At 40.2% G+C, this 13525-nt stretch overlaps 1 protein-coding gene across 2 annotated transcripts in view; it reads right to left on the bottom strand.

Moving 5' to 3' along the window:
* The window catches only part of mgat5 (alpha-1,6-mannosylglycoprotein 6-beta-N-acetylglucosaminyltransferase), a 101500-nt gene that overhangs the window by 39908 nt on the left and 48067 nt on the right, over positions 1–13525 (bottom strand). For both annotated transcript variants that reach the window (XM_023261507.3, XM_023261508.3), the window contains exons 7-10: positions 10715–10876; positions 9028–9197; positions 7263–7397; positions 2307–2440 (exon numbers count right to left, since the gene is read on the bottom strand). In XM_023261507.3, coding sequence (XP_023117275.1) covers positions 2307–2440; positions 7263–7397; positions 9028–9197; positions 10715–10876 — 601 coding nt within the window. The remainder of the gene's footprint in view (positions 1–2306; positions 2441–7262; positions 7398–9027; positions 9198–10714; positions 10877–13525) is intronic.

Below are 13525 nucleotides of genomic sequence, written 5' to 3'. Positions count from 1 at the left end.
TCTGCTGCTGCGTTCAACCTCTGACCAGTATTAATCATTATTGCCGGAAGGGATTAAACATTCAGCTGCTGGAAAGCACAACGGAAAAATGTAGATGAGGCATAAAGTGGACTTTTGGTAGCAAGTCAGTGCATTTAGAAGTATCGTGATTTCGTAAACCTCCTATGAAAGACCTGGTTAAGATACTTTTCAATGTATGCGCTTCACCAGATTTTAGGAATGCATCCGCCCCCACATACTAGAACGTCCTTCATAACAAACTTCAAGCTGATAAAGTGCTGCATGATTGAATTACACTTGAAAGAACTTGAACCCCTACATCTCATTCTGACCCACAGCAAAGCATAACTACATTATATTTGCAAGTGTTGAGCTCTCCGGATTATGAATGAGTCGTGCTAGCACACAACTTAACTAAGACAGCCGGGTCAAACACAAATTGTGTACTAGAAAATACTCGCAGCTATCCCGACTCCGAAATAGATTAATGAGGTCAATTTGGCCTTGTCTTGTCTTATTGACCAGAGGCCACACAGTCCCAATTCCCCCAACCAGTGATTTATGGAGCACTGCCTAATCGTAACAAATGGACCAATCCAAATGTAGAATAAATTACCTGCTGGAGCCTGATTTGACCGTTGTTACATCTACATTTAATACGTGAGTTGAGATACAATTTAAAACACAAAAAAATACAAAGATTGCATTGAATAAATTTGTTACAAAGGGGCTTTAAAGTTGGGTTCACCTTCTTGGATGAGCTGAATAAAAAAACTGCAACAACAATTAAATATGGGAGTTGCCTCAACGTTGCTAAAATGTCCGGAAGCTCTAAATATCACACAATGTCAATCCAAACTGAAAGAAACACATGTTCAGACACTCACACTGCTTGTTAAATATCGAAATAAAAATCCTACACAATCTAATGACAGTAAGAAACAAGAGGTGGCTACTTTCGTACAGTTAATTGATGGGACATGCTGTTCTGGTGCAGTGTTAATTTCACTGACGAAGACTATGACGAAAAATATTCATCAACGAACCTTTTTCACTGACAAAAACTTAATAAAAACTAAGTAAAAAGTCCGACATGAAGACGAAGATTGTGATGAAATATAACAGACACTTTAGTCAATGAATAGACTGAGACTAAAACTCTTAGGATATTTAGTCGACTAAAACTAGACTAAGACTAAAAGGTTACAGATGATGAAAATATGACTAAAACTAAATTTTGTGTTATTTACTATCAAAATTAACACTGTTCTGGTGCATGGTTCACCTATTAGTCTTTAGCCTGAAGGGAAGGTGTTGCACCGCACAATAGAGAGTGTCTCTCATGCCTGGAAGTGATGCCATTCTGTGGTTTTAACACTCGACCAAACCGCCGTGCACTTGTTTCACCAGCGATATCATCTAACCCAACGACTCTTAACTGGATTTTGAGCAAAGGCCCCAGTGTGTTATGAGAAAGACATACCCTATTCAGCGGACAAAGGGCCCATTCAGGTGCAGTGGCATTCTGGACAGCTCCGGGCCTCACCTCGCAAACAGGTATTGTAGGGGTAACATTTCACTTTCTCTTAGCCACGGGGAAAAGGTCAGTACCCTCGGGGGCTGGCTCCCTTTCCTCCCCAAAAAATGCTCTCTCGTCTGCAGCGCTGCCACCGCTCATCCGCCTCAGCAAATGCGGTTGACTCCAGTTACAGTCTGATCTCACGGTAGGAACGATGCATGCACACACAGAGCTATTAAACCCTCCACGTCCTACATTCATAATCACAGCAAAATGGAGAGCTGAGTGCCTGACCTCTTACTTACTAATCTGCTTGATGATAGTCCATTAGCTAGCACCGTGCTGGATTTTCAGAGGAACTTTGATGCCTCTTTGCCAACAAAAACATCATTTTACAGGACAAAATCTCACTGGAACTGTGCACATTGAAAACGACCAAGAGTGCTGAACATTTAAACTGATTTATGTTGGAAGTAGCTGTGTTTAGCAGCTCGAATGGGGGACTTAAAGAGATGATGGAATCTATCAGACCCATGTTGTGAGGAAGAAAAGTGTTATCCTCAGCCCTGCTGATCAACATGCTTGAGTAGCTTTGCATTTTGGAAGCATCGGGGATCTTTTTACACTGTTAACCTGTTGATTTAGAGGTGCTGGTTTTCATTATGTAAATAGGAATACACTATTTTTTAAAACCTACCACAATTAAACCACATAGGCTGTTTATTTCTCCGAGAGATGAAGCTTTCTGGTTATTTTCGTGATGACTGTATGTGTGTTGGTGACTTACGGAACATGGTGTTGAACTGCTGTGGGTTGAGGTTCCACTTCCCCCAAGGCGTCTTGTGACCCTTGGACTGGGCGTAGTGGGCGTGGTTGAACTCAGGTTCCGTCCCAAACGAATCCAGCACCCGCAACATGCACCTACGACACAATAAAGAGAAAGACAGGACAAAGAGATTTAATGGTTGTTTGTGGCCAGAAGCACAGATGTACTGTATGTATAAAACTTCAACATCAATTTAACAATCACAATATCAACTATTTACAGTGATTTTATTGTATGTGCTCGAAGCCAGCTACTTGAAGGAGGTGCTTTTTTACACAGCTGTTGTCTCCAATGTATATTCTTGACTTGGTTTATAAGTGTTTATTAGAAACTAAGTGAAGCACACAGCAGTAAGTCCAAGACAACCTAATTCTACACCTACTTATACCATCCTAGTAAGCCGGAAGACCCACAAAACATGATACTACTTGCAGTTTTGTTGTGGTGACATTGCCATCAATAATAACAGTATTCCACTAGATCCTCAGTTCCTCAAATCCTGGAAGTATACAAAGACTCGCAGTCAACAGGAAAACATTTGGTGTTTTCATTCTGAATGGCCCACCACTTCTAACTCTCCGACTCTTTTTTACCCAGTTTTTATTTTACACCCCACATACGAGATACAATAAAAATGGGTTTTTACCATATGGGATCATAGAGTGAGTGTGAGCTTTTGGATGCTGCAGAACACGTGTTTTTGTATGTGTTCTCAGTTATGACAAGTTAGGAAAGGTCATCAATATAAAAGTTTTGAGGAACGTTCTTCAAAAGATGCAGTGCCACAAAGGGAAGATAAACGCCGGTGTCCAGTCGTCCAATCATATATGTAGACAAAATAGAAAACTATTTTCAAACAGCTCCATTTAAGATGACGAAAATAAAGCCTCGGAGTCAGATAGCAACGTCCTGTCCTGTGGAGGTATGAGACTGTGTATGAACATCATGGCTGACTCAAAGGTCACATTGCAGGATTAATTAGACCACAACCGGAGGAGGGAATCGTAAACCGCCTGCTGACATTTAACTCCACGCTCTACAGTCGCCGACTCCCACATTGTTGACTTTGTGTTGTCTGCACTGCCCTCTCCTATTCACGTTTTTTTTTTTTTTTTTTTTTTTTTAATCTTTTTTTGTAAGAAGGCAAAGGACCAATGAGCTGATATCAATCCGTTGACTTGGACACAAATTATTCTTTTTTCATATCGAGCCTGTTTTATTGACCATCTCGTGCCAGAATTTTCTTTGAGCTAAATTATCAGTGTAATTAGAGGCAGCTGGTTGTAAGCAGACCAGGTAGGCAGGGATATATATGCACTCATCTCTCTGTATGACATCTACAACAAAAAAAAAATCTCCCTCTGATTGTCTCTTCGCCCACCCAGACGCTGCGCAGCTGGCTGTGTGAACTGTGAAGTGCCCTGGGAGAGCGAGGAGCCTGGAAACAGATTCACCAGGAGGAAACTTTAGACTGAAAGCAGAATAACAACAACAACAACAACATGCCCACATGCCATCTCCGGCCGCTCCAGAGAAAAACAACCCTCATCTGTCCCCGGTAGATGTATTCTCAGCAGATGGTGATGCGATGTTGGAGCCATAAACATGATGTAAATATGGCTGCAGAGAGGCCCGTGGCTCGTGGGCGTCATGATGTGGCTGTTCAGCTCAACAAGTATGCACTGGGTGACACTTGGTGTGTTATTCCAATCAAGATGGGCTGAGTGAGAGGGGATGAGAGTATAGTTTCCCCATGATGTAATCCACCTGAAGTGATCCCAACTGGATAATGAATAACAGGGGTTATTGTAAATAATAAGTTTGTTTCCTGTCAAGATTTTCTCCCATGTGAAATAAACACAGCAATCCCACGTGGGTCATTAGGAAACAGTGGGATCACATGGGAGTTTTTGTCTTATAAGAATCTAAATGAGGGACATATCTGAAAACCCCTGAGGCTAAACACAACAGCTGGATGATATGCAGACATATCAGTTAATGGTCTGCCTTGTAAAAGCACGAAAGTCTCATCCAGCTAATAACGTCTCATTATTACCTGCTATTTTTAGCTCACGTCTCCACATGAATAAATGACAATCCCATTTATTGACAGTGTGTTCTAAGAAACGTTGACCTAAATTGCTGCCATTTAAATTTATCAAGCAATATATTAATCTAGACAAAGATTCTGATTAGCTCACATGCTACCTTGCTTTATTAAACATGTTGTATTCAGTTGATAAGCTGACTCTAAACAGCAAATGTTCAGTCATAGCTTAGAAACTGAACCTATTTATAGATTTTCTTTAGCATGTTGAAAAAGCCAACCATCTGGATCCATCCATTATCTACACCATTTAATCCTCATTAGGGTCGTGGAGAGGTCAGAGCCTATCCCATTTGACTTAGGTTGCCAGTCTATCACAGGGCTACATATACAGACAAACAATCACACTCACAGACAATTTAGAATTACCAGCTAAACTCAGCATATTCATATTGGACTGTGGGAGGAAGCTGGAGCACCTGGAGAAAACCCACGCATGCACAGGGAGAACATGCAAACTCCCTTCAGAAAGATCCTGGGAAGGCCAGGACGTGAACCAGGGACCTTCTAGCTGCAAGGCAAAAGTGCTAACCACCAAGCCACTGTGCAGCCCAACCAGCTGGATGATTTCCAAATTTGCAAAGATGATCCCTAAACAGTTGAATGTCACACATGTCTGGCAACTAAGCATATCACAAATCGACAAAAAGTTTTGGCTGATGTTTGACCTGCATGCTCACAAAGTGTAACTTAAGGTTACCAACCATGGCTAACTGTCATTTTATAGTAGGTGCTTCAACTGAACCCTTCTGCACAACTGACCAAATCAAAACCATGTTTTTGGCAAAACAAAATGACAACGTGACAAATGAAAATAGAAAACAGAAGAGACGAAAAGACAAAGAGCTGGTCACAGGACAAAGACACAGATGATGAAATCAAACTCGTGGAACATCACAAAGCTGATGACTAATTTTTCATTGCTTCAGTTTCACTTCTGCAATTTAGTTTTAAAAGGCAGATATATAACTTGTATACATTTGCACACTTTCTGCACATTTCCACTAAGACGCTACTCCACTAACTTGTTGAATGGGATTCTGTTTTACACAGAGACAACAATAATTGAGAGTATTCCCATTCCTCTGGAGTTGTGTGAAACACAGGTATCATAAGACGGATAGCCACAAGACTGGAGCAATAACAAAACACATTAATCACAAACAGGCCTGCCAGACTTGCTTATTTTGTCCCTAAACACAAAAAATAAACTAACAAAAAAGGCAGAGTTTATTGGAGGCTTGACATACAAACAAACGTTGCATGTCCCGTCCACAGGGCATCTCCCTGTATAACAAATAAAGATTGAAGTGGCTTCACAAAGGGTTTGTGGGACTGTCGGGCCACAAAGGCAAGAAATGTAATTCACTTCTACCAGGAGACAGTAAAGTAAAAGACACTCTGGCAGAAGGAGCAAGCAGGGAAACTGATTAGGTTACACTTTGTGAAAGAACAAAGAGTGGAAAGATGTTTCCAACATGTTCTCCACGTCTTCTTTTCACAAAGCGCACACAAAACGTACAGTGGCATTAAGTGCTCCGACATAAATGCTCAATAATGGTGGGAGAAATAATGCAGCAAACAGCATCTGGACCTTACATTACGCCTGAGGCCGAATCAATTTCCTCGGGGCACAAAGTGAGCGGATGCAGTTTAAGGTGTTATGTCGCAGACAAACAAAACCTGGTGACAAGCAGGAGGAACCAGCGGGGCCATTAGTGCCCCCAGACTTATTGTTCCTTCTCTTTTCCTGTCAGTCGGAGCTGACGGGAGCTTTTTCAAAACAAACCAGGACGGCCTAATCTACAGTCCTCAGCGGAGCACTCGGAGAAAGAATAGACTCGGTCGCTGACAACATCATGAACAACAGACGCTCCTTGGGCCTTTTGGGAAATTGTGGTAATGTACGAGCAGAAAATAGACTCATTGTCCCAACAAGTGCCAGACAAACCTCAACCCAATGCCCTGTGCCCACTGCAAACCACAGTGGGAAGCTGCAGCACAGGGGTAAAGACCTGAACAAATTACTGAATTCATTGACTGGCTGACATAATGAGATATAGCAAGAGAACGCTTGGCCTTGTTCAATCAGTAACTTACAATGTGTGATATTTAACCACTCGAGCAGATTTGCGCAACAGCCACTTCCAGCAAACTAAACTCAAACTTTGACCACACTGAAGAAGTGTGAAAATATGTGAGAGTGGGGGTAGTTAAAACAGACAGAGTATGCTCAGCGGAAACTCCATGGATGAATGGAAGTTATAAAAAAAAAAAAAAACGGAACAAAATTAAAGCAGCAAGTGTTTGATTCTGCATCTGTCAGCGCATAAATTTATACTTGCTCTAAAACTTAATCGGTTTCTTACTATATAGCAGATGTGTCAATACGCAGCATAAAAATAATAATGCTGCTTCTCATATCAAATAACAAAACATCTCTGTACTTATTTTGCCTAAAATATAATGCTGGATGTTGTCTCATTGTTAGAGAAAATGCATTAATGTCCCAAAAATGAGGTTGAAAAACATTTATGGTTACAACTAAATGGCGTAAAAGCAAACTGACCATATTAGATTTGTTTGTTAGCAACACCACAACCAGTGCTACTATCAGATTTTGATTCAAATATGGCTTAAATCCTAATTGGCTCATGGAAACGCATGAGATTCCATGCTGCAACTAAGTCCTTAAACTTAGAACTAGTGGAAACTAAGAAAAAAAAACACAAATAGTAGAAAGTGCAACAGTCATTGATTGAGAAAATACATTTTAAGAGACTTTAAATCCATAATATAAATGTACTTACTGGTAATGGACCCAGGAAGGCCCCAGCGTCTTTTTAAACTGGGTGAGACCCACGATGTCGATGTAAATAAGCTCTACCACCTTGTCGCCCTGAGTGGGGCAGCTGGATTTGTTCCCCATAACCTTCCGCATGATCCTGGGGAAAAAAAGCTCAGAATTAAAATCAGTTTTGAAACAACATATTGATCCATATGTGTCAAAACATGTTTCAACGTGTCATTTTTGGCTTTCTGGTTTCTGTATTTAATGTCACTAAACAGCCTCTAAAAGGTCAAATGTTAAAGTCAAGTAGAGCACATATACCAAACCGATACTGGCTAAGAAACCATCAAATCAAGGCCTGATGGAAAAGAAAAGGACCAAATCCTTCAGTACTTATACAAATTGTAAGATATGGTGTTTCTTGATAAACAACAGATTAAAAGGAATTTGCCTAATTCAGGTTTCTTGATGGTGCAAAAAGTTTAAAACATGCAGGACAGTTCTGTTTGGAAGTGGACAGACAATATTTGTGTATTTATTCAAATTAAACCTCTGTGCATTTGTGTCCTTAAAAAAGAAAAAGAGAGAATTCACCCCTGACATAGTGAGGACAGATTATACAAAACACAAAAGACAATACGTTTAGTTTAGCCTGAAAGACAAAACTTGCAGAAGCAGTTCATACCAAACTGTATCCAAACAGCATGTAAATACTAAACAAGTTAGGTGACAGTTCTGAAAATGCTCAAAGTCGACCAACAGGTCTTTTTGTAAATAACATAGGAGTGACATTTTTCTCCATTCAGGCAACTAAGCAAGTACTGTTGAGTATGTAGGTTTATTTAGAAAAACAAATGATGCGAAACAAATGTTTGGAAGCCTGACTATAGACCTTATTCACATAGAAGTTGGATTATATGGTGATTATACAAAATATTAAGCCCCTTGAACATTTTCCTTCTTTACTGCTTTTCAACTTTGAATTAAGGAGTGATCATTAACCAGGACATATCCTTGAACTCACACATCAAACAGGTCTTTAGAGTGGCCTTCTTTCACCTGCACAACATCATCAGAATATTCATAAAATCCCTGTCTCAGAGTGATGCTGAAAAACTGGTTCATGCATTTGTTACAAAACCTTTTCTGCTGTCTTTGTTTCTGAACATTTGCTGTTTCAGTGAGTAAAGCGACCAACAGTGCAACAGAAATTTAATACAAACACGATATTTAGTCCACTACAATAGTATGCCAAAATCATAGTATGTACGAAACCTCAGTGTGAACCCATTAGTCCGCGAAGTGCAAAGTATTTACAGTTAATATGACAGGATGTAAGCAACATTATGTATATATTTAACAGTGATGAACAGCAACAAAACAAGCTCACATCTACCATCTACTACTCCTAAATTTAAGTCTAAGAATAAGGCTTCACTTTCCATTGAGACTGAGATGTTGTGTAACGTGTTGACAGTTCTGTCTGATATCAGGCAGATGCCATTAGAGGAAAAGGGAATGAGGTTTGTGGGTTACCACCGTAATGTGCCTCTAATTGGCAGTGGAGCTTTTAGGAAGTGATGTGTTAATATGCTGAGAAGCTGCAACAATTTATTCACACAAAAGTATGTTGATATTGCTGTTTTTGTTCATTTATAATTATTTTCTGCAGTTTCAGTTCGACTTAGAACAAGTCACAGTTGTCTGCTTTCTCCAAATACATCACTAGGAGCAATTTATAGTCGATTTAGGTTGGACTTATGGCAACACTCAGTACTACTCACTCTTTGAGCTCAGTCAAGGAGGCTGAAATACGAACATCGTGGCCCAGCAGGTACAACGTGGTTATCAGATCACTCCACTGGACCAACTCGCCCAGTGGGCCACCGCTGAAGGCATTTTCTGCTATCTTAAAGCCTGACTCCTTGGTCAGCAGACCCAAGTGGACCAGGATCTGTTGGAGGAAATAAGTGACACTGGTGACTAATGTAGCAAAGTATTTAATTTATAGTTTGAGATGTGGCTGTTTTTCAGTATTACTGAATGTATTATATAAGACAGGATGCAGCTAGCAGACATTTCCCTGCAGAACAGTGACAGACAAATAATTCAAAGAGCTCCACTGGATTCCTATCTGAAAAGATTTTACATGGAGAGTGTAAAAAAAAAAACAAAACATGTTTATCCTAGTCGGGGACTGGGGAAGCAGCTCCACTTTTTGTCTAAAAGCTGTCAGGTGAACAATGCGCACACTGAGAAAAACACTCAAGTAAAGTATGAACAACACACACAAGCGAGCACACGGGAGGGTTTTCAGGTGCTGAGGGGAACACAGTGTTCCACAGCAGGAGCAGAAAGTAACAGCAGACTTTGTTTGAAGTGACCGATTTGCTGTTTTTTTTTTTTTTTCATTGTTGACATCCAGCCTCGGTGCCAGAGCACACCAGTGGAGGATTAATATGTGCGGATTAATATCCAAAAGAGATTAGCAGCTGAAAGAAAAAACTGGCTTTAAAGGGAGAAGGAGAAAATGCTTTTTGTTTAATTATAGACTGAACAGATTCACAACAGTAAGGAGGGGTAGGTGAGAAAACACACATAGATGTATAGATGAGGAGATTTCCTGTTTCTCTCAGCTTTGCTAAAGGAGATGCTGCTTTGCATCGGCACCAAGGTATCATAGGAATGTGATGTGAATTATTCACAAGGCCGGTGGAAATTGTGAAGTACATTATTCAGTGCTGGGAGCTGCTACCAACTTGGTACACAATGGAATATCCATGTCACTCCTTTCCCGCCACCATTTCTTCTCCCAGCAAAATTGGGGTGGTCTGCAAGTGTGAATAAGTGCAGGAATGTGAATTTTTGTGTGTCAGAGGAGTGTTTATGTCAACAGCCTGACAGCTTTTGGGAACTGGTTTCAGAAAGTTCCTGCTTCTACTCACTTTAAGGGAGATAAAAATTAGTATTGTGCTAAATCAACTAAGATTTTTTGTGAAAGCAGCATTCTCTCCCCTATTAGTTAACCAAATTCAGAGTTTCACTCTTTTTACCTGCTCAGACTGTCCCTGTGTGTCTGTTAGCTGCTTAAAGTAATAACATCAGACATTTCACATGGTATTCTGTCACCAACTGATATGCTAATTACACCAACAGTACATCCAGCTCACAAAAGCTTTTCATCCATTATTCTGAGCACTGTGTCTATTCAGTCCTTCCTGAAAAAAATTGCCATGGCATAAAGGAAGCGGCAATTTTATGCTTCAGACAGCACAAACAAAGGTTCTTTAGCATAAACAACTGTGTGGTTAGCGCAAATATGAGCAGTGATCCTGCCTAAAGAAACCAAAACAAACTCCACCGACATAAAGGGAAAGAGAACTCACACTGACAGAGGCGGGTTCTCATTCTAAATCTGAGCTATCTTGCTTGCTTCCCTAAATTCTCCAGAGCATTTCATGTCATGCCCACCTTCTTCCTCCGCCGCTTGGCCAGGTTCTGCTTGGCAGCCAGCGATCGGATGGCGCTGACCCACGGCTCGGCCATGCGTTTGATCCTCAGCATCATCCAGCGAAACTCCTCCCGTTGTGACATCTTGCGGTAAAGCTCCTCGAAGCTGGTCCGGATATCCGCCTGCACACACAGTTTACACAGTTTCTGTTTATATGCTGCTGGAGGTCGATGAGCAAATAAGATCAGATTATGTTCCTTATGTTACATTTTCAAATATGCACATGTAGTTCAGTGAATGTATGCTCTCGAATGCTCTTTTAACTAAGCAGAAAATGTGAAGGCTAAGCTGTTTATCTGAACATCTAAAGATGCTGTAACATTATGTTGAGGTTGTTGTTGTGGGTTTTCTTCTATGTGCGTCGATTTCTCAAAAACATTTACCAAACCTACACTTGTAGCTTTGTAGTAACCAAATCCCAGATGCGTACACTGACAGAAACTTTCCTGGTGAATCCTGTATTCTTCAAATAACAGAATACAAATCTGAAATGATTGGGATTCACAGAATAGAGGGCACTGAGGCATCAGGTGGGTGGTTTGCTGGGGCTCAACAAAAGTTCAATCAGGTGAACCAGATGGCCAGTTCAGCTCTGAGCAATTAATTCAAAACTGCAATCAAAGTTCCTATTAGGATTCTTCATAATAGAAATTATGAAGAATTTGTACAATATGGCTAAAGTAACATTTACAGACTACAGTAGACTCTGTCAGGGATAAAGTTACTATGCAACCGCACGCTGTTACCATTAAGTAAAATGCATAGAAGGTGACCAAGACTCCAGAAGACCAGTAATTTTATTACAAAAATATAAGAAAAACACATTTTATGACCCATTTCTTTGTAAAAGAGCCAAACACACTTTGCATTAAAAATACAAATAGAAGATTGATCAAGTTTTTCGGATTTTCTTGTTGTCGTTGCACTGCTGATGCACCTTTCATTGATTATAATGGAAGTGTAGCATTTGCTTCATGAATGGTCAACATGTTATATGTTCAGGGTAGCCACAGTTTACATCCTGTTAGCCCAGATTCTATAGGGGGTCATTAATACTGCTGTGCTAAATGTACTCCATAGTCTACAATCACTCTGCAATTACAGCAACAAAACACCAGCAAGCAGCAAGTGGGGTTTCTATGCTGCTCTGGTGAGTTTCTTCATGTATGTCATGCAGATCATGTTGGACATTGAAGCTAAACAACAATGAATAATAGTTATTTTTGCCTAAATTATTGCAACACAGAGCTATGAAAACAAGAAAGCAGCACATGACTACACTGGCTCATGTATTATGAGCAAGAGAGATACAATTACAGAATATTACACATGCAAAACACAGCATGTTACTACCAAACAGAACAAGGACAGTTGTTGTGGTCTGTTTCCAAAACATGCAGTTACATTCAATGGAAGATGCACATCCTAGATTTCACATGACACTTATCCAGGTTGTTTTCTCCTGACTAGATCCTTGCTTGTGTTGTTTCTACTCTCAGATATACGTCGCTTTGGATAAAATCGTCAGCAAAATGAAACTGTAGATAACCAGTACTGTATAAATCAAGCTTAAGCCACGGGGCCTACTGGCTCAAACCATGTCAGGTAAAGAAAAAGCAGATTTCTGGGAGACCAGAACTCAGATAACAAAGGTCTTATACACCTGGGATGTGGATCAAAGTGTCCCAGAGTTGTAAGTCTAAGCTCTACTTTCATAATTTTAACAAGTTTAGAGTGATCATTTGGGGAAGCATAGTCTTTTAAAACTCCTCACAATATGTTCTCTGTCTGTGATATGCTTTGCTGAACGCGTATCAGTTCCAGTATTCATTGAGCATGACAGTTTCTTTCAACATTTGTTCCCCTGTTGACTGCTGTATTATCGTACATACTTTCTTTGCAGCTGATTTTATCTTTCTCTCTGCAGCTTCCATGACACAAACCCAAAGCAATCTTTAAATTTTTGATCTAATCTAATTCAGAGTTGCAATATTGACTTCCAAACTGCCAAAGGGCCATTTTCTTGGAGTGAGATTCTTCTGTAAGAGCTCCACTAACACCACAAAGAGCCCCCGCTCAAGGCAAACACTGCATGGTTACGATTAAAAGGTTTATCCACGCTGACTAAATCTCATATCTTACAGCTCTAGATTGGCAGATGGATTAAATGGATAGGGAAAGGAAAGCATAGCTGGGCTGCAGATGGATGAGTGGATGAATGAATGTTGAATATGGGCTTTGATGTGCTGCACTTGTCAATCTCTCTGTGTTGAATGTGTCCAATTCAAGTGATTCTTTTTCGGTGACAGTAACCATCGTAAACTGTCAGAGACATCTGCAGAGGAAATAATATACGGAGGACATGTTTCAGAAGTCTGAGGAGTGTAAATTTACACAGAAAAATATATATACTGAATTCACAAAGCGCCATCCAGTATTTATAGTGACAGAAACAAATACTAAAGCACTCACAGCGCCAAGTCCTCCATGTTACAAGCAAATGTGAGTTTTGGCTGCGTAGTCTGAATGGGGTGAATACATCGGTGACGAGTTTATTAGCTCATTTATTTTTTAAAAAAAGGCTTTATGTAGGAGCAGAAAGGAAATAATGGAGAAGAAATAAAAGGAAAAGAGAATATCACAAAGGAAAGGCAAAAAATGAAACAGAAAGAAGAGAGAAGGAGGCAAAGGAAAGGAAAGGAAAGGAAAGGAAAGGAAAGGAAAGGAAAGGAAAGGAAAGGAAAGGAAAGGAAAGGAAAGGAAAGGAAAGG

The sequence above is a fragment of the Amphiprion ocellaris genome, chromosome 24 (genome assembly GCF_022539595.1).
Source record: "Amphiprion ocellaris isolate individual 3 ecotype Okinawa chromosome 24, ASM2253959v1, whole genome shotgun sequence".
NCBI classification, from domain to species: domain Eukaryota; kingdom Metazoa; phylum Chordata; class Actinopteri; family Pomacentridae; genus Amphiprion; species Amphiprion ocellaris.
Note: the sequence above shows the minus strand (reverse complement) of the source record. Positions and strands in the feature narration are given on the sequence as shown.